We start from the raw sequence: 23,013 nt of genomic DNA, 5'->3' as shown, positions 1-23,013 counted from the left end.
AAATTGGAGCATCCCTGGGGATCCGGATCATCCCCAGGGACCCCAGACTGGAACCCCCCGGGCATTGGGAGCATCCCCGTGCATCCAGTCACGGGGGGGCACAGGAGGTGCCAGCTCCCCGTCCCCGCAGCCATGGCAGGATCCAGCTGCCGAATTCCAGGCCGTCTGGCCAAGAGACGCCGCTCCGCTCCCGGCATTCCCTCTGGACAACCTGCCGGAGCAGGAAAAAACCACCGTCCTCCAACACCCAAGAACCCAACAACCCCTCCCAAAGCGGGAACTCGGCGGGATATCCCGGTGTGTCCCCCGGGAAAGGAGCTGCCAGAAGGTGGAATTTGGGGGGAAAACAGTGGGAACTGGAAAGGGAGCGCTCCTGACACTTGTTTTGGGAAGCGATCCCGAGGCGGGATCCGCGCTCCGCTGCGCCGGCTGCGGGACAGCCCTCGCTGCTGCACATTCCTCGCCCAGTTGCTTTTCCAATATATTTTTGCATTTTCTGCATCTCAATATCGCTGTTCAAAAGGAGCCCGTTCTGGAAAAAACATCCCTTCCCAGTTTTTAAGCTATTTTTGAACTCTTTGGCCTCGGTTTCCTCTTCAGGCTCCAGCCCATAAATAATAATAACAACATCTTTAAAGCCTTTTCGCTGACAGTTCACCGAAGCTGCCAGAGCGTTTTCATTCTCCAGATGTCGAAAATCCGCCTCAAAAAAAAAAAGAAAAAAAAAGGGGAAAAAAGGAATAAAAAAAAAGAAAAAAGAAAGAAAAAAAAAGAAATGTAAAAAAGAAAAAAAAGAAAGAAAAGAAGGAAAAATGAAAGAAAAAAGGAAACAAAAAAGGAAAGAAAAAAGAAAGAAAAAAGAAGGAAAAAGAAGGAAAAGGAAAGAAAAAAGAAAAAAAAGGAAAGAAAAATAGAAATAAAAAAGAAAGAAAAAGGGAAAGAAAAAAGAAAAAAGAAAAAAAAAGAACGAAAAAGAAAGAAAAAAGAAAGAAAAATAGAAATAAAAAAGAAAAAAGGAAAGAAAGAAAAATAGAAATAAAAAGAAAGAAAAATAGAAACAAAAAAGAAAAAAAAGAAAGAAAAATAGAAATAAAAAAGAAAGAAAAAAGAAAGAAAAATAGAAAGAAAAAAGAAAGAAAAATAGAAAGAAAAATAGAAATAAAAAAGAAAGAAAAAAGAAAGAAAAAGAAAGAAAAAGAAAGAAAAAGAAAGAAAAATAGAAATAAAAAGAAAGAAAAAAGAAAAAAGAAAGAAAAAATAGAAATAAAAATAGAAAGAAAAAAGAAAGAAAAATAGAAAGAAAAAAGAAAGAAAAATAGAAATAAAAATAGAAAGAAAAAAGAAAGAAAAATAGAAAGAAAAAAGAAAGAAAAAAGAAAGAAAAAGAAAGAAAAATAGAAATAAAAAAGAAAGAAAAAAGAAAAAAGAAAGAAAAAAAGAAAGAAAAATAGAAATAAAAATAGAAAGAAAAAAGAAAGAAAAAAAAAGAAAGAAAAAAAAAGGAAAACAAAAGGAAAAAAACCCCATGGAAGTTTGGTAAATATTTGGTGTGTTTCTCATCTCGCAGACTGGGGTTTTTTTTTTCTATCACATGAAGCAGGAGAATAAAAACTACTAAAAGTGGAGCGGCTATTTCGGGAGCCGCGGGGAGGAAGGTGAGGCGGTGGCCGCTGGCTCCGAGCGCCGGGAGCAGCCCGAGCATCCCTGGGGGGGGTGCCCGTGCCAGGGCTCCGTGCCCGGGCTCGGTGTCACTCTGGTCGTGCCACACCCAAGGTGGCTCCGAGCCCGGGCACCCCAAATCCCAGTTGGTTCGTTCCCCAGTTATCCCATTTCTATTCTCCAATCTCTCTGTTCCCCGGACACCCCATAATACCCCCCCTGTACTCCCCCAGACCCCCCGTGCTGGTTTAAAGGTAAACCGGGGGGAGAAACGGGCTCAGTTCAGGAGAGATGACAAATCAGAATTACAATTTACTTACAGAGGTTGCAATAAATACAACGACACAGAGAAAACTGGATTTAACCCCCAAAAATGTGGATTACAAGGACTTTGAGGCAGTTTTATCTGCTCAGGGTCAGGAGGGATTGCCCAGCACCTCCCCCAGGGCAGGGAGTCCCACAGGGGCTGATGGAGCTCTGTGGGATGTTTTCGGGATCTCTGATGGTCCGAGTTGGTGCCACTGCCTGTTGTGCCAGTCCCTGGTGGCCCATTGGCAGAGGTGCCCCCTCGGGTGGGTGTGGAGGTGCTGATGCCCCCCCGGGAGAGGTGAGGTCGTTGAGTTGTAGCAGACAAGGAGCTGAGGGGCCACACACCAAGCTAATTTTATTAAACTACATGTAACACACTCAAAAGAAAAGCAAATGGAGAAATAGGAGAAAAAGGAGAAGAAGAATTTCTCAATCTACAAGTTACACTTTCTATATTCTCAATCCCTCCCAAGGTCACTTTTCATTGGTCCATGACAGTGCCAATAACTCTGCCAGGACTTCTAATTGGGTATTACACACTCTCCAGATGTAAATTTAGTTTCATGAGAGTTGTCAGCACATATTCCATTCTCACAGTTTGCTCCTTTTTCAACTTCTTTCTTCCCTCTTCTTGTTCCTCTTGTTGTTTCACTATTCCATCAGTTTTTCTCACAGTTCTTTCCCATCTCCTGCTGTTCAGGGAGACCTTATTTGTCCAGGTCAAAACAACTTCCAGACTCCATCCCCACACTGGTGTGAGGACAAAGAAACAGGTCCTTTCACACCCACCTGTGCCCCGAGGGCTCAGGTGTGCCCTGGGCAGTGCCAAGGAGCGACACTGGCACTCCATCAGCAGTGACAGTGTGTGGGGGGCACAGTTTGGGTTCTGCCCACACTGATAAACTGTCCCAGTCCCTGCAACTGGGACAACCCCAGACCCCCCCTATTTGTACCCCCATGCCCTGAGTGCCCCATATCCCTAAACCCCCACATCCCAAGTACCCTGTGCCCTTAATTCCCCAAACCCTGAGTACCCCATGCCCCTAATCCCCTCTGCCCATGATCTGCCCTTCTCTGGGTGCCCCCTCTCCTGTGTACCCCATGCCCCTGATCCCCTCTGCCCACAATCCCCCCTTCTCTGGGTGCCCCCTATCCTGGGTACCCCTGATTCCCTCTGCCTGGGATCCCCCCTTCTCTGGGTGCCCCCTATCCTGGGTGCCCCCGATCCCCTCTGCCCACGATCCCCCCTTCTCTGGGTGCCCCCTATCCTGGGTGCCCCCGATCCCCTCTGCCCACGATCTGCCCTTCTCTGGGTGCCCCCTCTCCTGCGTACCCCATGCCCCTGATCCCCTCTGCCCATGATCCCCCCTTCTCTGGGTGCCCCTTATCCTGGGTACCCCTGATCCCCTCTGCCCACGATCTGCCCTTCTCTGGGTGACCCCTATTCTGGGTACCCCTGATCCCCTCTGCCTGGGATCCCCCCTTCTCTGGGTGCCCCCTATCCTGGGTGCCCCTGATCCCCTCTGCCCACGATCCCCCCCTTCTCTGGGTGCCCCCTCTCCTGCGTACCCCCGATCCCCTCTGCCCACGATCCCCCCTTCTCTGGGTACCCCCTATCCTGGGTGCCCCTGATCCCCTCTGCCCACGATCTGCCCTTCTCTGGGTGCCCCCTATCCTGGGTGCCCCTGATCCCCCCTGCCCACGATCTGCCCTTCTCTGGGTGCCCCCTATCCTGGGTACCCCTGGTCCCCCAGACACCCCATGCTCTGGGTATTCTGTACCCCTAATTCTCCATGCCCCACCTGCCCCATAACCTCAGTACCCCACACCCCTCATCCCTCACCCCATGCTCTGACCACCCTGCACCCCTAATTCTCCATGTCCCAGACACCCCAAACTCCATGTCCCTCATACCCCCAACTCCCCCTAACCCAAATCCCCCCCTCTTCTGGCTCCTCCATATCCCCAATCCCCCATGCCCCAAGTCCCCCATACCCTTAATGCCCCATAGCCTGGGTACCCCACATCCCAAGTGCCCTGTACCCCTCATCCCCTCTATCCCAGACATCCCAAACTCCAGGTACCCCTAATTCCCTATACCCCAGATATTCCAAACACTGATCTCACATCCCAGGTACCCCATATCCCTACACCCCATATTCCAAGTACCCCATGCCCCTAATCCTCCATAACTCAGGCACCCCTTTCCCTGAGTGCCCCGTGCCCCTAATCCCCCAAACCCCACCCACCCCTTACCCATTGACACACCCCAACACCCCTTTCCCTGAGTGCCCTGTGCCCCCTAATCCCCCAAATCCCACCCACCCCACGCCCATTCACACACTCCACCCCACCTCCCCATTACCCTCCACACCAGGGGATGTCCTGCCCTGTGCCCCCAACCCTTTGGGGCACTGACCTTCCTGGCAGCTCTATGGGGTGGCACAGACACCCACAGCCCCTCCAGCTGTGCCCCCCCACTCCCTGGGGCACAGATTTGGGCATCCCCCTCATCACCTACTCCAGCTCCGGTGCAGGCAGGGCCCAGATCCCGCCCAGGGTCACCCAAGCTGGTGGTGCTGCAGGACTGGGAAACACGTGATTTCCTGGAAAGTCCCATTGTTTGGAAAACAGAAACTGCTGATTTGGGGGCAAAAGCTCAAGGTCCCTCCCGGCTCCTGGTGTTTTTTGCAGGATGGAGATCTCCCGCCCGCACCCCCCGCCCCCTGCCAGGCGCCCCTGGAAGGCTTTGGTGGCTGCGACCCTCGGGGTGGCCATCGTGACGCTGGCAGTGACTGTGCCCACCCTGCTGTGCCACTCGGCCGAGGGCTCCGCGGGGGCCAGGAACGCCTCGGAGGGGCTGGCACGGCTGGAGAAGGCGCTGGATGTCACCAACCAGTCCCTCGCCGAAGCCCGCAGGCAGTGGGATGGCTGCAGGAAGGAGCTGGTGGGTGTTGGGTGCTGGTGGGGACTGAAGGGACCGGGACACCCACACTGGGTGAATTTGGCTGGTGAGGGGAGGATCCCAAGCCGGGGTGCCAGCCATTCCCTCTGCCCCTGCTCAGGGAGTCCTGGAGGGGAAAACCTTTGAGCTGGAGCTGGCACTGGCCAATATAACCCAGCTGGAGGGTGAGTCCTGGTGGGGAGGGAGGCCTGGGGGTGGGCACGGGCCCTGGAACACCTTGGTCCCTGTTCCCTGTGTTGTCCATATCCCTGTCTCCTAATACAGCCTTGTCCCCTGGGACAACCTGGTCCCCATCCCCTGTGTGACCTTCACGTCCTGGGACACTGATCCCCATTCCCTGGCCCGCCCTGATCCCTGTCCCCCAAGACACCTCAATCCTCATCCTGCAGGTCATCCTGAGCACTGTCCCCTGGGTCATCCTGGTCCCCATTCCCTGTGTCACCCTGTCCCCTGTGTCATCCTGGTCCCCATTCCCTGGGTCACCCTCATCCCCTGGGTCATCCTGGTCCCCATTCCCTGTGTCACCCTGTCCCCTGTGTCATCCTGGTCCCCATTCCCTGGATCACCCTCATTCCCTGGGTCATCCTGGTCCCCATTCCCTGTGTCACCCTGTCCCCTGTGTCATCCTGGTCCCCATTTCCTGGATCACCCTCATCCCCTGGGTCATCCTGGTCCCCATTCCCTGGATCATCCTCATCCCTAGGGACAGTGATCCCTGTCCCCTGGCCCACCCTGTCCCTGTCCCCTGTCCCCTGTCCCCTGACCCGCTCTGCTGTTCCTCCCCTCAGAGGAGAACAGGGAGCTGAGGGCGGAGCTGTCCCAGCAGCGGGAGCAGCTGGAGGAGGAGCAGACCCTCAGGTGAGTCCCGACCCCCTCACCGCCCCCAGCCCCCTGCTGTGCCACCCACTGTCCCTGTCCCCAACAGGAAGGAGCTCCAGCTGCAGAACCAGCTCCTGCAGGACCAGCTCCGGGCCATGAGGAGCCAGAGCTCTGCAGGGAACAGGCTCCCAGCCGTGTCCTTCAGCCTCCTGGCTCTCCTCCTCCTCCTCCTCGGGATGCTCCTCCTGTGACCGGGAGCATCAGGAACACAGGGTCTGGTGGTTCCCTTGTCCCCTGGTGTGGGGTGAGGAGGGACCATCCCCATCCAGCCTGGTGGGGTCTGGGGATGGCAGTGGGCTCAGGGTGCCCCCTCAGCCCTGCCCTGGGACCACCAACTCCAGCCAACTCCACCGTGGGGACATCCCGGGGGGATGATTCCTGTCCAGCCACCAAGGGCTGTTCCAAGGGCGAGGGAGGGGACAGGGCATGGGCTGGGGGGGACAGAGACATGACAAGGCTGCCTTGAGCCAAAGATCTGCTGGTACTCCACAATTTAGCACTTTTAAACCGATTTCCAATAAAACCTGTGAAAATCCAGTGTTTTGTTGCTGCAACATCCCTTGGGGATTCCGATCCCGCCCCGATCCCGCTGCGCAGTGGGGACAGGTGGGAACCTCCACATCCCACCGTCCTCCAGGTGCATCCCAGCTCATTCCTGCACCCGGGACAGAGCCCTGTCCCTTCTCCAGCACAAACAAAGTCTATTCTGGGCTGTGACCTGCGACAAACCGCAGCCCAAAAAGGAGTTTGGTGGGAAAAACCCACAAGTGGTAATTAACGGCCTCGCCGGGAGCGACACCGGCACATCCCGGGCAGGCACCGCCAGAGCGGCTCCGTGTCCCCGTGTCCCCGTGTCCCCCCGGGCATGGACCCCGCCGTGCCCAAAGCCACGCTGAAGGTGCTGGCGCTGTGCGCGGCGCTGCTGGTGCTGGTGGCGGCGGTGACAGTGGCGGTGGCGGTGATGGTGTGGCGCTCCGAGGCCGTGGGGAAGCTGCGGGGGTGCCGGGAACGGGCGGCCAACGAGAGCCGGGAGCTCGGGAATCGCGTGGTGGAGCTGGAGCGCGAGCGAGCGCGGCTGGAGGAGCAGGAGGCGGCGCTGCGGCGGGAGCTGGCCCGGGCACGGGGGGACGGCAGGAAGGGCAATGCCAGCCTGGTGTCCTGCCGGGAGCGGGCGGTAGGTGCCAGCGGGATGGGGACAAGGGGAGGAAAGGGGAGTTCTGGGAGACCCTGACCCACAGGATGGGGATTGGGATAACACTCCTTGTCCCACCATCTGGCCCTTCCACCACCCTGCCCTGTCCCTCCCTCCTCATGGGGACCCCCTGCATCCCCCACACAGCTCGACCAGGGCGATGTTTCATTCCTGGGGAAATTCCAACCAGAATCCTGGAAAGCCTCAGCACCCCAGGAAGGATGCACAGCCAGAGCAGCTGCTTGGGATGATGGGTTAGGAATGGAGAGAGCCAGCCTGGGGGTGCCCAGCCACATTCCTGCATGGGACACCCCAAAAGGAGAGCCCTGGATGCTCCAATTCCCTCAGCGAGGCTCCATCCTGCCATCCCGCTCCCGCATGCCCAGCGGGCTCAGCTATTCCTGTCTGTGCCCAAGCTGCTCCATACGTGTAATTACCCCATCCCGAAGCAGCAGCCGAGGCCGGAGCGGGCGCGGAGCTCCCACTTCTCTCCCAGGTATTTTTAGCTGTGGCTCCAGCTGGGAAAGGGCCGGGCCCCAGCGCCGTGGCCGCAGCCCGGAGGAAGAGCCCGGTCCCGCCGCCCCTCTTGGACTCATCCGGCTGAACAATGGCCCAGAGAGGCTGGAAAAATGCTGGCGCTTCCCAGGGCTGGCGCCGGGAGCAGGGCAGGGCTGTGCAGGCTCTTGGGGAGCTCTGTCCCCTCCCTGGCACCGGGGACAGCACCCATGGCCCGCTCGGGTGACCTGGGGCTCCTGTGACAACCCAACTCCTTGCCAGGCTGAGCATCCCTCCAGAAAAGAGGGATTTTCCCCAAATCCACGTCCCCACTCCCTTGAGGAAGATGTCATGGGGATCTAAGGCCACCTGGAGCATGGGGGTACCCTGGGGACATGGGTGACATGGGTGACATGTGACAGCCCTGGGGCTCCAACACCCTCCCCACACTCAGACTGAGCCATCCCTTCAGGGATTTTCCCCAAATCCATGAAATACGTGTCCCTGCCCCTTCAAGGAATAAGATAGGGAGGACCTAAGGCCACCAAGAGCATGGGGACATGGGGTGACAGTGAGGAGGAGGAGGAAGAGGAGGAGGAGGAGGAGAATGGCTCTGGCAGCTGATGAAGAGTCATGGGGATGCTGTCACTGCTGTCCCTAAGTGTCCCCTGTCCCCAGGCCAGGCTGGAGGCCAATGTCACGGCGCTGGGGGACGAGTTGGTGGCCCTGCGGCGCGAGCGGGCGGAGCTGGCAGGTGACAAGATGGCCCTGCAAGGTGAGCTCTGTACCCTGCCTGGGGCACGGGCCCCCTGTCACCCCTCTCGAGGGGCACACCCGGGGGTCCCCCAGCCGGGTTTGGGGCAATGCCCGGCGGGGTGGATGGGGGTTCGCGGTGTCAGGGTTTGGGGTGACTCCGCTGTCCCCGCTGTCCCCAGAGGAGGTGGCGCGGGGCGCGGGGCTGGCGCGGGGGCTGCGGCGGCGACTGGAGGAGGCTCTGGAGCAGCAGCGGGCGCTGCGGGAGCGCGGGGAGCGCTGCGAGGGCCGGCAGAGAGAGCTCCAGGACACCCTGTAAGGTCCTTGTCCCCCTCCACGGCGTGAACAAACCCAGAGCATCCACCTCCCCAAATCAGCCGTCTCCCCATCCAGCCCCTGTGACACCCTGCCCTGTCCTTCCCTCCTCATGGGGACCCTCCTTCTGTCCCCCCAGTCCTGCCCTGTCCTTCCCTCCCCATGGGGACCCTCCTTGTGTCCCCCCAACCCTGCCCTGTCCTTCCCTCCCCATGGGGACACCCCGTGTGTCCTCCCCAACCCTGCCCTGTCCTTCCCTCCTCATGGGGACACCCCGTGTGTCCTCCCCAACCCTGCCCTGTCCTTCCCTCCCCACGGGGACCCCCCGCGTGTCCTCCCCACCCCTGCGCTGTCCTTCCCTCCCCACGGGGACCCTCCTTGTGTCCCCCCCTACCGTGCCCTGTCCTTCCTTTCCCGTGGGGACCCCCCGCGTGTCCTCCCCACCCTGTCCTGTCCCTCCCTCTCCACGGGGACCCCCGTGCCCCTACCCGGGACAGGGGGACCCCCACACGTGGCTCTGCTCTCCCCACAGACGGGATTACGCGGCCGAGGTCGAGGCGCTGCGGCGGCGGGGGAGGGACCGAGCGACCGGGCGCAGGTGCCCCCCGTCCCGGTACTTCTGTGGGGGCACCGGGAGGGGAGAGGGGACAACCCGGGGAGGGGGCACAGCCCGGGGAGGGGGCACAACCCATAGACGGGGACAGCCCGGGGAGGGTACACAGACCAAAGAGGGGGCACAGCCCAGGGAGGGTGCACAGCTCAGGGAGAGGGACAGCGTGGGGAGGGGGCACAGCCCAGAGAGGGGGCACATCTCAGGGAGGGGGCACAACCCAGAGAGGGGACACAGTCCATGGAGGGGGACAGCTCGGGGAGGGGGACAGCTCGGGGAGGGGGCACAGCCCGGAGAGAGGCACAGCCCAGGGAGGGGGACACAGCCCAGGGAGGGGGACACAGCCCAGAGAGGGGGCACAGCCCAGAAAAGGGGCACAGCCCGTGGAAGGGGCACAGCCCAGGGAGGGGGACAGCTCGGGGAGGGGGCACAGCCCAGAGAGGGGGCACAGCTCAGGTAGAGGGACAGCCTGGGGAGGGGACACAGCCCAGGGAGGGGGCACAGCCCAGGGAGGGTGGGTTTCACTGGCACAGCAGGTTTCCTGCCATGTGCCATTGCCACTGGTGTCCCCAGGGAAGCAGGACCCCAGCACCATGTGGGGACTCACTCCTTGTCCCCTCTTTTGCAGGAAGGGCTGAAGCCCCACAGCTCCCTGGCCCCCTCCCCACTAAGTCCAGCATTCCCAGTCCCACTGTGCCCACAGCACTGGCACCAGGAGGGGCTCAGCCCCAGCTCCAGAGCTGGGGATGCTGGAATGAAGCTGGTGGGCAACATGTCCCAATCCCACCATGACTCCTGATCCCATCACATGTCCCAATCCCACCATGATTCCTGATCCCATCACATGTCCCAATCCCACCATGACTCCTGATCCCATCATGTGTCCCAATCCCACCGTGTCCTGATCCCATCATGTGTCCCAATCCCACCATGACTCCTGATCCCATCACATGTCCCGATCCCACCGTGTCCTGATCTCATCACGTGTCCCAATCCCAGCGTATCCTGATCCCGATTGTTGTGATGCTGCCGTGTGTGCTGATCCTGCTCTGTGTTCTGATCCCAGCGTGTCCTGACCCCACCACATCCCAATCCTTCCATCTATCATGATGATGCCACTTGGCCTAATCCCACTGTGTCCCAATCCTGCTGCATGTCCTAATCCCACCATTTGTGCCGATCTCACCATGTCCCCATTCCCACCATGTCCCAATCCCACCACGTGTCCGAATCCCACCATGTCCCAGTCCTGCTCTGTGTCCTCCTCCCACCATGTGTTCTGGTCCTGCTGTGTGTCCTGATGCCACTGTGTATCCTGATCCTGCTGTGTGTCCCAATTCCATCATGTATCCCAATCCTGTATCCCAATCCTGTATCCCAATCCTGTTGTGTCCTGCTCCCACCATATCCCCATTCCTTGTCATGATGCCATCATGTGTCCCGATCCTGCTGTGTCCCAATCCCACCTCCACAGCCCAACAGCAGGACAGAGGGGTCACTTCTCCAGCTTTTGGGAATTTTAGCTCATCCAGGCGAGTTTCTCCACTGGCTGCTCGGAGCTGCTCTGGAATCTGTTCCGAGGTTTAATGCCACGTTCCCAGCACTCCAGAAACTGGGAAGACTGGGAAGGTATTTGGGCAATAAAGGCTGTGCTGCTCTCTGGGACATCTCGTTGTGCCACCCCTTGTTCCCAAGAGCCAAATTGTCCCCCCAAATCCAAGAATCCCCCCAAACACAACTGTCCCCCAAATGGGATTCCCACTCCAGGGCTTTTTCCAGCCTCTCCCACCACCTGCCCAGCAGCTGCCAGGGCAGGACCTGGCTCTGCCAGGGACCCCAAAACACCCTGGGGTACCCAGGGGGACACAGAGCCGAGGCAGGGATGGGGAGGACAGCGACCAGGAGCTGCTGTTGCTGCTTTGTCATCACTTCCCAACATCCTTGGATCCACTTTGAAGGTTTCCAGGAAAGCTGGATTTTCCTGCCACAGTATCCTGTGCAAAGGGCAGACTGGCATCCGGCCCCTCTCCTCCACTGCCCTTGGGGGATCCTCCCGTGCCCCCCACAGCCCCAGCCTTGAGGGGGGTCGGGAAAAGGGCAGGCAGTGGTTTCCCAGGTGAAAGTGTCCTGGTGAGGCACTTCCAGCCAGGATGGAGCTCCCTGGGATGGGGTGAGGGGACAAGCTCCATTCCCACACCCCGAATCTGGGGGGCTCAGAGCAGAGCGGAGGCCTGGAGAGGTTTAGGGTGGGAAGGGGAACTGGGAACAGCATTCCCACTGTCCAACCATTGGCACAGGAAGGGTTAATTAGAGCGGAGGGCTAATTGAGGGGTTAATTGGGAAATGGGACAGAGATGGGGTCTGGGGAGGGCAGATATTCCATCGGGATCCCCGGTGATCCCAGGAGGCTGCGGGGAGCCCTTGGAATGGGCTGTCGGAGGGAGCATCCGACTGGCAAAGCCCCGAGCCGGGTGGGGGGCTTGGCCGGGCCGGGTCAGGGGTCGGGCAGCGCCCCCACGGCGGGGCTGGAGGGGCCGGGGGGGCCCGGGGGTGACTCACTGTTATTTGCAGCTCAGGAAGGAAACGGCAGTAGCTGAGAATGGATACGGGAGCGACACCATCCCGGCCATCGCAGACACTTCCCGATCCCCAGGGAACGCGGCGCAGCCAGAAGGCAGGAAACAGTCAACGGCTCGGGGTCAGCGCCCGGCGAGGCCCCACACCTCGGTGCCCCCCTGCAGCCCCCCCGGCCCGGGCTGGGCATCCTGCAGGGTTGGGGGCTCCCGGGTACAGCCGGACCCTCTGCGGCGGATCCCACAGGGTGGGCATGGGGTAACCAGGGCCGTGGTGGGGGTGTGGCACCCCCAGGGTGTTGGTCCTGCAGCCCAGGGGACGAGGACAGGGTGACAATGGCTGTGGTCAGGACCTGGACACCCCCAGAGCCTGTTTGTGGTCGCTGGCACTGAGGGGCAAAGCGGGAGCAGCCCCTTCCCTCCAGCCATCCCACGGTGCTGTCCGCACCTGGTGTCACCCCTTGTCCCTCCACTGAGCCCCCTCCGTGTCCCCAGCCTGTCTCCAAGCCAGTCCTCACCCCCAGGGACCCCCAGGGGACCCCAGACAGGGAGCAGGTCAAGGACACGGCTGCAAACCCGCAGCTCTTCCCATCCGTGCCAGGCTGGGCTGAGCCACCGTGTCAGGGATGTCCCTGTCAGGGGACAGAGCCCAGGAGTGTCCCCACAGCAGGATGGTGGCTCTGTGGGGTGACAAGTTCTCACGGTGGCTTCACCCCATGGCTCTACAACACTCACCGACCCTGGTGCCACCCCACCTGCAAGGAGGGACCCGACCACATCCTTCCCCTCCCCGCAAGGTGTGGGACACAGACATGGAGCATCATCCCTGTGTGCCACCAACCTGGTGGGCACACATGTGCCACCACTCCACCATGAGGACAGAGTGCCAGGACCACCCTGGGGTGTCTGGTGCATGCACTGGGAGCCTCTCCATCACCTCACCAGCGGGCACAGCCCACCCTGATGGACCCGCGGACTCATTCCCTGGAATTCCCAGTGCCCACTGTGCTGGGGGTGTTATTTTGGTGTGGGAGACAGTTCTGGGGCAGCGCTGGGCACCAACACAGGGCAGAGGAGGAGGGTCCCAGCCTCGCCCCCATCCAGGAACAATAGTCCAGCCGCCAACAGAAGCTGCACTGTGATAACCCGGCGGGTCCAAAGCATCCGGCACGCCAGGAAGGAGCCCAGCAGAAGGAAACATTAAATCCAGGGGTATAAACACGCCGCCGGAGCCGGCCCCGCCCCGGCACGGCCCCGTGTAAAGAGGGTCCCGCCGGGCGGGGCTCGCAAAGCGCTGGCGGGATGGAGAAGAGCAGCTTCGGCGTGGCCAAGTTCGGTCTGGAGTCCAAAGACGCGATGCCCAAACGGGACTGCGGGTTTTATGTGAAGTACATCTTCCTCTTCACTTCCCTCATCCAGTTCCTCATCATCCTGGGGCTGGTGCTGTTCATGGTGTACGGGAACGCGCAGGCGGGCACGGACACGCACCTGCGGCTGCTGGAGGAGCAGCTCCAGGACCGCTACAACAAGATCATCACCCTCGGCACCAGGAACCTGAACCTCACCCGCGCCCTCAACGCCACCCTGAAGGACAAGGACAAGCTGCAAGGCGCCGTCCAGAAGCTCCAGCGGGACCTGGATAAGTGTAACAGCACCCAAACCCCCAACAACCTCCCCCAGGTGAGGCCCCCCCGGCTGAGGGGAGGGAAAAGAAACACAGCCGTGGGTGCTGGGACCTGGTTATAGCAGGGATGGAGGAGAGGGGAGGGGGGCAGAGCCTGGTGGGGATGTTGTGGTGCCCCACCCAGTCCCGGGGGTCTCAGCCCCGGTGTCCCAGAGAGGGAGTGGCCAAGGGAGTTCCAATCTCGTAGCCATCATCGTCATCATCATCATCATCATCACCATGATGCTCTTAAGCCTCCAGTGCTCTCAGTGTCCACGAGGTGATGCCAGGGGGTCCTTGTGGGATGATCTGACCGCTCTCCTCTTCCTCATCCTCATCCCCTCCCTCTCCACTCTCTGATGCTCTCACTGGTGTCCAGAGGGAGTGAGATGTATCAGGGGTCTTTGTGAGATGATCTGACCTCCTCCTCTTCAACCTCCTCATCCTCTCGTCTCTGGTGCCTTCAGGGGGTTCTTGAGGGATAGTCTGACCCTCCTCCTCCTCTTCCTCCCCTTCTCAGCTGCAGGAGTTCTTGTACCACCAGATGAAGTTGGCTGAGTGCCAAATGACCACCAACCTCATCAACACCTCGTGCAGTGGTAAGAGACCCCCCAACCTCGGGCACCCCCTTCCCACCTCCTGAAGAACCTCAGCACCTGCTTCCCACCCTCCTGGGGACCCCCAACACCCCTCAGGGACCTGTGCAGGGGTTCTCCCCATCCCTGCACCAGGCAGGGGTGTCACTCTGGGATATGTGATGGGGTCACACACACCCTGTACCCCACTCTCTGCACAGCTGAGAAGTTGCACCTGCAGAGGCAGCTGGACCAGACCACCTTATCCAAGAAGGATCTGGAGGAAAACTGCCGGAAAACACAAGCCACGTTGACCAAAACCACCCAGGAGCAGGAGAGGTGCCAGGAGGACCTGAGGACCAACAGGACCAGCTGGGAGTTCACCAAAACCGAACTGGAGCTGCAGAAACACGAGTGTAGGTCCCTGAAGAACGACATTAATATGAACTTCCAGAGGCTCATGAACCTGGTGAACGAATATCGGTGCAACGAGGCCAAGGACAAGCTCCGGCAGCTTATGGATCACACGGAGGGGCTTTTCCGCTGGCAGCAGGACCGGGACAGCCGCTACATCAGGAGAGATGCCTGTGATGTGAATGTGCAGCAGTGCCACATCAGCTTCTCCAAGGAGATGCAGGACCTGAGGAACCGGCTCCAGGCCACAGAGAAACAGGTGAATGATGGGCAGCAGGAAAGGAAGAAGCTGCAGGCGGAGAAGGAGAAGCTGGTGAAGGAGCAAGAGGACAAGAGGAAGGCGGCGGTGGCGCAGGCGGAGTCCCTGAGGGAGCAGCTCAGCGTCTGCATGGGCACCAAGGTGAGGGGCTGAGGGGCATGAGGGGGCACAGGGGGGCACGGAGACCTGGGGACACCCCGCAGGGACACCAGAATGAGCAGGAGATGGCACTGGGGTGGCACTGCTGGGTTGGGCACGTGCGGTTTGTTTGGCGCAGGCACCTCTGCAAATGCACTTTGCACATGGGTTTTCCTTATGTGTGGATTTTCCCACTGACCACTGACAGCACTGACCAGAGCCACTGCCACCCAGTGCCACCACTGACCAGAGCCAGTGCCAACCAGTGCCACCACTGAACAGTGTAACTGTTGACCAGTGTCACCACTGACCTGTGACACCACTGACTAGTGCCAGTGCCAACCTGTGCCACCACTGACCAGTGCCACCACTGACGAGTGTCATCACTGACTGGTACCTGACCCTGACCAGTGCCACCATTGACCAGTGCCAGTGCCAACCTGTGCCACCATTGACCAGTGCCACCATTGACCAGTGCCAACCTGTGCCACCCCTGACCAGTGCCAGTGCTGACCTGTGCCACTCTTGACCTGTGCCATCACTGACCGGTGCCACCACTGACGAGTGTCATCACTGACTGATACCTGACCCTGATCAGTGCCACCACTGACCAGTGCCAGTGCCAACCAGTGCCACCACTGACCGGTGCCACTCTCTCCCCTGCAGATGCACCCCTTCTTTGACGTGCAGGGCTCGCGGGTGCCGGGCAGCGCCGGGCGCTCGGGATCCTTCCCCAGCACGGGCTACTACGCGGATTACCTGAAGAACCAGGGAGTCTTTGGGAACATGGGTGAGTCCTTGTGGGACTAGGGGGGTCTCTGTGGGGCTGGGAGCCCCCTCGGTGCCCAGCCTGGCTCAACTCCACCTCACCCCTCCAGGCAAAGCGAACACAGAGGAGATCCAGCGGCTGCTGAAGATGGTGGAGCAGTACACGGCCGCCCTTAAGAACAATGGGTGAGGGGGGTCTGGTGCAGGACCCCCCCTGGGCAGGGGCTGCCAGGGGTGCCAGTGGCCTCACCCTGCCCTCTCCTCAGAGGGTAACGGCCGAGCAGCACACGGAACACTCCAGGACAAGCCCAGGAGGTGCTTTCCCACAGCACAGATGGCAAAGCCTAACCAGGAGGCAGCAGCCAGGACCACCCACCGCCCTCCCCTTGTCCCCTTGCCCGAGCCCTGCTGTGTCCCCCCCCCAACATGTACCCCTGCGCTTGGCTGGAATGCAGCCGGCCCTGAGCACCGGCACAACTCGCTGCACGTGTGGTTGGATGTCCATGGAGGGCGCCGAGGCCACGGCCGGGATGGGGAATGGGAACATCCAGTCCCGGCTTCACGTGGGGTCCCTTTGGGGTGGGAAGTGCTCGAGGACGAGGGGCCGGGACGTCCTTGGCCACCGAGTCCCCTCTGAGTGCGGTGATTAATCACCGTCTGCCACTCCGGGATTTATGGCCGCGTTTCCCGCTCCTTCCTGTGGAAAGAGCTTTTCCTGCCTTTTCCTGCACGCCAGGCATTCCCTGCCAGCTCTCAGGCGGCACGTAAGTGCTCCCAGTGTGTCCCCATGCTCTTCCCCAGCCCCTCTCCCATCCCCAGGTCACATCTGGGTCCCCCAAGTTCCACTCGGGTCCCCCAAGCCACATCCATCCCGGGATAGCAGCAGCCACGTGCTCCTGCTGCCCTCCCCACTCCTGGGATCGGGATGTCATCAGGTGCCCCTGGAAGTGCCCAGTGCCAGGATGGGATGGGATCAGGGTGACAGAAGGGGCCTCCCCTGCTGTCCCAGGTGCCCCCACACAGCTCGGTTGGGGGTCCAGGGGGACTCACTTGTTGCCAGAGGATTTCCTGGAGCTCCACTATAAATAATCTTGGAGCAACAGAGGCTTCCAGAGCCTGGGAGCCCCAGCTGGGGAGTGGGAGAGTGGGGGACCCCACAGAGCACCCACCTTTGGGCTGGCAGAGCCTGCAGCTGCCATGTGGATGCAAGGGCTGGGGTGATGCCATGTCTCCCATGGCTTGGGCTGTATCCCATGGCTTGGGCTGTATCCCGGGAATCCCAAACCCCCCACATCACATCCCTGGGGCTGGGGGTGCACTTGGGGCACAGGGGTAGACCCACCAGGATGCTGAGCCCCCCCGTGCCTTGGTGGGGAGGGGGACATTCCAAAGGGGTCACCCCAAGGGGGATGCCGGGGGTGGCTTTTCCCTTCCAGCCACTCCAGCTCCTTGTTTGTCCTCCTGGTCAGGAAACAGGGCCTCTCCCAGTGGTTTTTTCCCATGTCTGGGGCTCGGGACATGCTCCCCCCAGCCGGGAAAACGCAGGAGCTCAGCCTGGGAACCAGGGAGGGGACAGACACCAGAGCCACCAAAGGCACCGCAGTTTAATCCCGGCGCGGAGAGTGTCCAGCGGTCCCCAAACCCTGGTGGCACCACAGTCAGGGGGGACCCCACGGTGCATCCATCACTTCCCAACACAGAAATCCCTGAAGATGATGTCCAGGACATCCTCGGTGCCCACGTGCCCGGTGATCCGGCCCAGCTCCCGCCGTGCCAGCCGCAGCTGTTCGGCTGCCAGTGCCAGGTCCCGCCGGCGCTCCTGCCCATATCGTGCCAGCGCCGTGGCACAGCCCCCCAGGTGCTGGCTGTGCCGGCTCTGTGTCAGGCTGGGCGAGCCACCCAGGGGGTCCCCACACCTGGGAAAGGGGGATAAGCCAGCCTGGAGCACCCCTGGAGCAAGGATGGGGTAGGTGTTGCCCCACCACGCCCCGCCGCACTCACAGCTGTGCCAGTTGCTGCGCCAGCAGCTCCAGGAGGTGGTCGAGCCCCTCGCCCGTCTTGCAGGAGAGGAGGGTGGTGGGGGGCAGAGGGGGGCTCTGGGTGCAGGTGTCACGCAGGGGACCCCCACTGACCCGCAGCAGGTCGGCTTTGTTGAGCACCAGGACACAGGGGGTGTCAGGGGGGGGCTGCAGGGCCCCCAGTGCAGACCCCAGCCCTGCCAACCCGGGGGGCACCGCGGTGGCATCCAGCACAGCCAGCACCAGGTCAGCCTGGCATAGCCTGTGGGGGGACAGGGTAGGGCAGGGGGCCATGAACTGCCACCCCCCAGCCAGCCTGTGCTGGAGGGACCCCCAGGGCAGCCCCCCCCGCCTCACCGGTCCCGTGCCCGCGTGACCCCCTCCCGCTCCACGGGGTCGGTGGCCTCGCGCAGCCCGGCCGTGTCACTCAGCACCAGCGGGTACCCCCCGATGTTCAGGGCCACCTCCACCACGTCCCGCGTCGTGCCCGCCACCGGTGACACGATGGCAGCCGGGCGCTGGCCTGGGGGAGTGGGGGGGGACACACACACAGAGGGTGATTCCTCATGGAATTTGGGGAGCCCCATCCCAGCTGGGAGCAGCCCCCCCGTGCCCCACTCACACAGCAGGTTGAGGAGGCTGCTCTTGCCCACGTTGGGGGGCCCAGCGATGACGGCGTGGACCCCTCCCCTCAGCAGCTCCCCACGGCGCCCGTCCCGCAGGTGGGCACCGATCTCCTGTGCCAGAGCCCGCACGGTGCCATCCACTGTGGGCACAGCGCAGGTGGTGGGGGGCACAGCAGGGGGGCACAGCCCCACACTCACCCCTAGTGACCCCTGCCGGTGCAGGTGTCACCTCCCCAGGGGCACCCCATAACCAGGTGTACCCCATAACCAGGTGCACCCCCTGCCCAGGTGCACCCCCTCCCCAAGGCCACCCCCTGCCCAGGTGCACCCCATAACCAGGTGCACCCCATAACCAGGTGCATCCCCTCCCTAAGGCCACCCCCTCCCCAAGGCCACCCCCTGCCCAGGTGAACCCCCTTCCCAAATGTCCCCCCTCTTCAAGGGCACCTGCTCCTCAGGTGCACCCCCTTAGGGCGTCCCAGCCTCGCCACCCAACCCCACCGCCCCTCACCTTGGCACAAAACCTCTTCCTCCACGTTGTCATCCTCGCTGAAGTCGATGTAGGCTTCCAGGTGGGCGAGCGCCTGGGAGGGGGGGCAGTGGGGACATCCCGCTGTGTCCCCAAAGCCACCGCGCTCCGGAGGACGGACCAGCGGCCGGACCCTGCGGTGGTCCTTACCTGGGTGAGGGTGTCGCTCCAGCGCTGGTAGAGCTGGCCCAGCTCGCCCTCCATCTGCCTCAGCGCCTGACGCCGCTGCGCCTCCGTCTCGGCCCGGATCAGGTCCCCCAGACCCTCGGCCGCCGTCAGGTCCAGCTTCCCACGGCGGAACGCCCGGCGAGTGAACTCCCCGGGATCGGCGGGACGGAGCCCGGGCAGGCGCCCTGGGAGCCCCCCGTGAGAGCCCGGCTGGAGCAATCCCTGGCAGCACCCCCAGGGAGGGAGGGGAGGCTCATCCAGCACCCCCAGGGAGGGAGGGGGGGCTCATCCAGCACCTCCAGGGAGGGAGGGGGGGCTCATCCAGCACCTCCAGGGAGGGAGGGGGGACTCAGCCAACAGCCCCAGGGAGGGATGGGGGGCTCAGCCAGCTCCCCGAGGGGAGGGGGGGCTCATCCAGCACCTCCAGGGAGGGAGGGGGGGCTCAGCCAGCACCCCGAGGGGAGGGGGGGCTCATCCAGCACCTCCAGGGAGGGAGGGGGGGCTCATCCAGCACCCCCAGGGAGGGAGGGGGGGCTCATCCAGCACCCCCAGGGAGGGAGGGGGGGGCTCATCCAGCACCTCCAGGGAGGGAGGGGGGACTCAGCCAACAGCCCCAGGGAGGGATGGGGGGCTCAGCCAGCACCCCGAGGGGAGGGGGGGCTCATCCAGCACCTCCAGGGAGGGAGAGGGGGCTCATCCAGCACCTCCAGGGAAGGAGGGGGGACTCAGCCAGCACCCCAGGGAAGGAGGGAGGGCTCATCCAGCACCCCCACGGAGAAAGGGGGGGCTCATCCAGCACCCCCAGGGAGGGAGAGGGGGGGCTCATCCAGCACCTCCAGGGAGGGAGGGGGACTCAGTCAGCACCCCGAGGGGAAGGGGGGCTCATCCAGTACCCCAGGGGGAGGGGGAGGCTCATCTAGCACACACAGCACCCCCAGGGAGGGCGGGGGGGCTCATCCAGTACCCACTGCAGCCTGAGGGGAAGGGGAGGCTCATCCAGCACCCACAGCACCCCGAGGGGCAGGATGTGATGGGAAAAGGGCAGCAGGGATGGGAGGGGGGCTCACCCAGTGCCCGCAGCTCCCCGAGGGGCAGGACGTGATGGGAAAGGGGCAGCAGGGATCAGGGGGGCTCACCCAGTGCCCGCAGCACCCCGCTGACCACCGCGGGCCCCCCGTGCACGTGCAGCTCAGCACAGTCCTCCCCTGTGAAGCTCCGGGGTCCTGCGGGCACACACGGCTTGGGTGGGCACCGGCTCTGCCCACTGGACCCGGCACATCCCACCCTTCCCATGCCCTGGGAACACACACATTTAACACCATAAGAGCTTTGGGGGACTCAGAAGAGACCCCCCAGCAGCAGCTACATGGGACCGGTGCAGAGGTGACCCAGGACCATCCCTGATGGATCCCCCCAGCTGACTGGGCTGAGGCAGCATCAAGACCCCCACTGGGCACCGAGACCCCACTGAGGACCAAGATTCCCACTGGGCACTGAGACCCTCACTGGGTGCTCAGACTCCTACTGGGCACCGAGACCCCCACTGGGCACCAAGACCCCCATCGGACATCGAGACCCCCACTGGACATCGAGACCCCCACTGAGCGCTGAGATCCCCACTGGGCACCAAGACTCCCATTGGGCACCAAGACTCCCACTGGGCACTGAGACCCCACCGGGCACTGAGACCCCCACTGGGCACCGAGACCCCTCAGCCTCGCACCAAGATCCCCCCCCAGCCTCGCCCCCCACCTGGGAACCAGACGACGAGGCCCCGGTCGAGGGTCTCGGCAGTGACGGGGTCGCGGATCCGCCGCAGCGCCAGGACACGGGGCGGGGGCAGTTTGGGGGTCCCGGTGAGGGTCTGCAGGGCCCCCCGGCTGCCCGGGCCGCTGGCACGGATCACGGCGACCCCACAGCGCCCCGGGGCGGAGGACAGGGCGAAGATGGTGTCCCCCCCCGGCGGGGAGGAGCTGAGACACCGCGCCCACCTGGGAGAGGCAGGCGGGGGGCAGATGGGGGGTCCTTACCCACACCCCCAGATGGGGCACAGAGAGTGCAGGGGGGCACAGCTCCGCATTCAACCCTAGTGACCCCTGTCTGTGCACCCCCTCCTCAAGGGCACCCCCTGCCCAAGTGAATCCCCTTCCCAAAAGTACCCCCTCTCCAAGGGCACCCCTTCCCCAGGGTCACCCCATAACCAGGGGTGAGCCCCCTCCCCAGGGTCACCCCATAATCAGGGGTGCATTCCCTCCCCAGGACCACCCCCTCCCCAGGGTCACCCCATAATCAGGATCACCCCATAACCAGGTGTACCCCCTCTCCAAGGGCACCCCCTCCCCAGATGTACCCCTTCTCCAGGGTCACCCCATAATCAGGTGCATCCCCTCCCCAAGGGCACCCCCTGCCCAGGTGAACCCCTTTCCCAAAAGTACCCCTTCTCCAAGGGCACCCCTTCCCCAGGCGAACCCCTTTCCCAAGGGCATCCCCTCCCCCGATGTCCCCCCTCCCCAAAAGTACCTCCTCTTCAAGGGCACCCCCTCCCCAGGTGAATCCCCATCCCAAAAGTACCCCCTCGTCACGGGCACCCCCTCTTCAAGGGCACCCCCTTCCCCAGGGCCACCCCATATCAAGGTGCACCCCCTCCCCAGGTGTACCCCCTTTCTCAGGGTCACCCCATTTCCAGGCGCACCCCCTCCCCACGTACACCCCTCCCCGCGCCCCCCCTCCACACCAGGGCACCCCCACCCCCAGGCACTCCCACTTCCACGTGCGCCCCCTCCCCAAACCCCTCCCCTGAGGGTTCTCCCCTCTCCCCGGGACCCCCTTTCCCGCGGGGAGCCCCCACCTGCGCCCCGCCGCCCTCAGCGCCCCGCGCAGCGCCATCAGCTCCGCACACGCTGCCCTCACCCCGCGCCGACCTCAGCGCAGGCGCCTCGCCCCGCCCATTCTGCGCATTTCCATTGGTCAATGCGCACTGAAGGGCGGGCTTAAACCTGCGATCGCGTTTCTGATTGGTCCAAGGCAGCCATGGCGCTGCGCCGCCTGAAGCCACGCACCACCGAGCGGTTCCGCCCGGCGCGGGGCGCGGCGCTGCCAGGGGGTCCCTGCCCGCACCCCCCGCGCTGTCCCCGCCTGTCCCCTCCCCACGCCGAGGGGCTGCGGGGCTGGAACCCACCCCCGTCTGTCCCTTCGAGGCGGTACACGCGGCTGGACACTAAAAATAACCCCCAACGCCGCAGGACCCTGAGCTGGGGGGGGTCCACGTGTCCGCAGAACTGGGGGGACCCCTCACCACCCCCATGGCAGAGCCCACCCCCGTCCCGCGCGACCCTTTCCTCTCGTCTCCTCTGCACCCACTGGTGTCCCCTTGCCTCGCCCCCACCCTGACACGGGCTGTCCTGGGGGGTTTGGGGGACCAGTGCCCACCCCTGGAGAGGGGTCCCTGCGCGTGGGACCCCCACACCCCGCGGGGCTGAGCCTCGGCCCCGCACCCAGCCAAGCTGCGCATCCCCCGGACAACCCCCGACCCATCGGAGGGGTCTCGTCCCCGCGGGGGGGTCGGGGTTGACCGCTGCGTTGCGGGTGGGGGTCCCCCCACGAAGCCCCCCGCGCAGCCCCCCCTCGAAACCCCCCACGAAGCCCCCCGCGCAGCCCCCCCCGAAACCCCCCACGAAGCCCCCCGCGCAGCCGCCCGCACCCGCAGCGCTCCGTGAACCACAGAAATTATCCCCGAGCAGCGTCACGGCTCGTGCCCGCTCCTCATCCCGCATCCCATCCCTGCCCGCACCCCTGCCCGTACCCCTGCCTGCATCCCGCACCCCATCCCGCACCCCATCCCGCACCCCATCCCGCACCCCATTCCGTACCCCATCCCGCACCCCATCCCACACCCCATCCCAGTCCCTGCCAGGACCCAAATTTGGGGGCCCCGGGCTCGGGGTCCGGGCAGCCCGGACCGGGGGGATCCCCGTGCTCCGGGGGTGTTCCCCCCCCTCCCGGTCCCCAAAATCTCGGGTGGGGTTTTGGGGGGGCTGAGGGGAGGGCGGGAGGGGCCGGGAAGGGGAGGGGGCTGAGGGGAGGGAGTGGCTGTGCAGACAAAGGC

At 62.5% G+C, this 23,013-nt stretch overlaps 4 protein-coding genes across 4 annotated transcripts; 3 read left to right on the top strand and 1 right to left on the bottom strand.

The window, feature by feature from the left end:
* The first annotated feature begins 4,582 nt into the window (after positions 1 to 4,582).
* LOC139683172 (bone marrow stromal antigen 2-like) lies at positions 4,583 to 6,349 on the top strand. The gene is made up of 4 exons (XM_071578038.1): positions 4,583 to 4,915; positions 5,034 to 5,097; positions 5,722 to 5,791; positions 5,859 to 6,349. Exons 1-4 carry the CDS (start codon positions 4,664 to 4,666, stop codon positions 6,001 to 6,003), a joined length of 531 nt encoding a protein of 176 aa, XP_071434139.1. The 5' UTR covers positions 4,583 to 4,663; the 3' UTR covers positions 6,004 to 6,349.
* A 328-nt stretch (positions 6,350 to 6,677) lies between these two features.
* On the top strand, positions 6,678 to 10,828 carry CCDC194 (coiled-coil domain containing 194). Its single transcript, XM_071577824.1, has 5 exons — positions 6,678 to 6,986; positions 8,178 to 8,274; positions 8,435 to 8,567; positions 9,100 to 9,180; positions 9,806 to 10,828. The coding sequence occupies exons 1-5, from the start codon at positions 6,678 to 6,680 to the stop codon at positions 9,813 to 9,815; spliced, it is 630 nt and encodes a 209-aa protein (XP_071433925.1). The 3' UTR covers positions 9,816 to 10,828.
* Positions 10,829 to 13,008: 2,180 nt separating this feature from the next.
* PLVAP (plasmalemma vesicle associated protein) lies at positions 13,009 to 16,049 on the top strand. Its single transcript, XM_071578062.1, has 5 exons — positions 13,009 to 13,430; positions 13,934 to 14,012; positions 14,210 to 14,802; positions 15,466 to 15,589; positions 15,678 to 16,049. Exons 1-5 carry the CDS (start codon positions 13,053 to 13,055, stop codon positions 15,755 to 15,757), a joined length of 1,254 nt encoding a protein of 417 aa, XP_071434163.1. The 5' UTR covers positions 13,009 to 13,052; the 3' UTR covers positions 15,758 to 16,049.
* Positions 16,050 to 17,170: 1,121 nt separating this feature from the next.
* GTPBP3 (GTP binding protein 3, mitochondrial) lies at positions 17,171 to 21,828 on the bottom strand. Its single transcript, XM_071578046.1, has 9 exons — positions 21,757 to 21,828; positions 20,661 to 20,899; positions 20,045 to 20,131; positions 18,891 to 19,093; positions 18,723 to 18,795; positions 18,208 to 18,351; positions 17,943 to 18,108; positions 17,569 to 17,847; positions 17,171 to 17,483 (listed from the first exon to the last, which is right to left on the bottom strand). Exons 1-9 carry the CDS (start codon positions 21,792 to 21,794, stop codon positions 17,252 to 17,254), a joined length of 1,461 nt encoding a protein of 486 aa, XP_071434147.1. The 5' UTR covers positions 21,795 to 21,828; the 3' UTR covers positions 17,171 to 17,251.
* Between the last annotated feature and the right edge of the window lie 1,185 nt (positions 21,829 to 23,013).

Source organism: Pithys albifrons, chromosome 27, assembly GCF_047495875.1.
Source record: "Pithys albifrons albifrons isolate INPA30051 chromosome 27, PitAlb_v1, whole genome shotgun sequence".
NCBI lineage: Eukaryota > Metazoa > Chordata > Aves > Passeriformes > Thamnophilidae > Pithys > Pithys albifrons.
Note: the sequence above shows the minus strand (reverse complement) of the source record. Positions and strands in the feature narration are given on the sequence as shown.

Excerpts from the sequence above, each read along its gene's own strand:
- PLVAP (XM_071578062.1), top strand. The coding sequence starts at position 13,053 with ATGGAGAAGAGCAGCTTCGGCGTGGCCAAGTTCGGTCTGGAGTCCAAA. Across the intron at positions 14,013-14,209 it reads CATCAACACCTCGTGCAGTG|CTGAGAAGTTGCACCTGCAG; the intron begins GTAAGAGACCCC and ends CTCTCTGCACAG. Across the intron at positions 15,590-15,677 it reads GGGAGTCTTTGGGAACATGG|GCAAAGCGAACACAGAGGAG; the intron begins GTGAGTCCTTGT and ends TCACCCCTCCAG.
- CCDC194 (XM_071577824.1), top strand. The coding sequence starts at position 6,678 with ATGGACCCCGCCGTGCCCAAAGCCACGCTGAAGGTGCTGGCGCTGTGC. Across the intron at positions 6,987-8,177 it reads TGTCCTGCCGGGAGCGGGCG|GCCAGGCTGGAGGCCAATGT; the intron begins GTAGGTGCCAGC and ends CCCTGTCCCCAG. Across the intron at positions 8,568-9,099 it reads AGAGAGCTCCAGGACACCCT|ACGGGATTACGCGGCCGAGG; the intron begins GTAAGGTCCTTG and ends CTCTCCCCACAG.
- GTPBP3 (XM_071578046.1), bottom strand. The coding sequence starts at position 21,794 with ATGGCGCTGCGCGGGGCGCTGAGGGCGGCGGGGCGCAG. Across the intron at positions 18,109-18,207 it reads CAGCCTCCTCAACCTGCTGT|GCCAGCGCCCGGCTGCCATC; the intron begins GTGAGTGGGGCA and ends CCACTCCCCCAG. Across the intron at positions 17,848-17,942 it reads GTCACGCGGGCACGGGACCG|GCTATGCCAGGCTGACCTGG; the intron begins GTGAGGCGGGGG and ends GTCCCCCCACAG.
- LOC139683172 (XM_071578038.1), top strand. The coding sequence starts at position 4,664 with ATGGAGATCTCCCGCCCGCACCCCCCGCCCCCTGCCAGGCGCCCCTGG. Across the intron at positions 5,098-5,721 it reads CAATATAACCCAGCTGGAGG|AGGAGAACAGGGAGCTGAGG; the intron begins GTGAGTCCTGGT and ends TCCTCCCCTCAG. Across the intron at positions 5,792-5,858 it reads GAGGAGGAGCAGACCCTCAG|GAAGGAGCTCCAGCTGCAGA; the intron begins GTGAGTCCCGAC and ends TGTCCCCAACAG.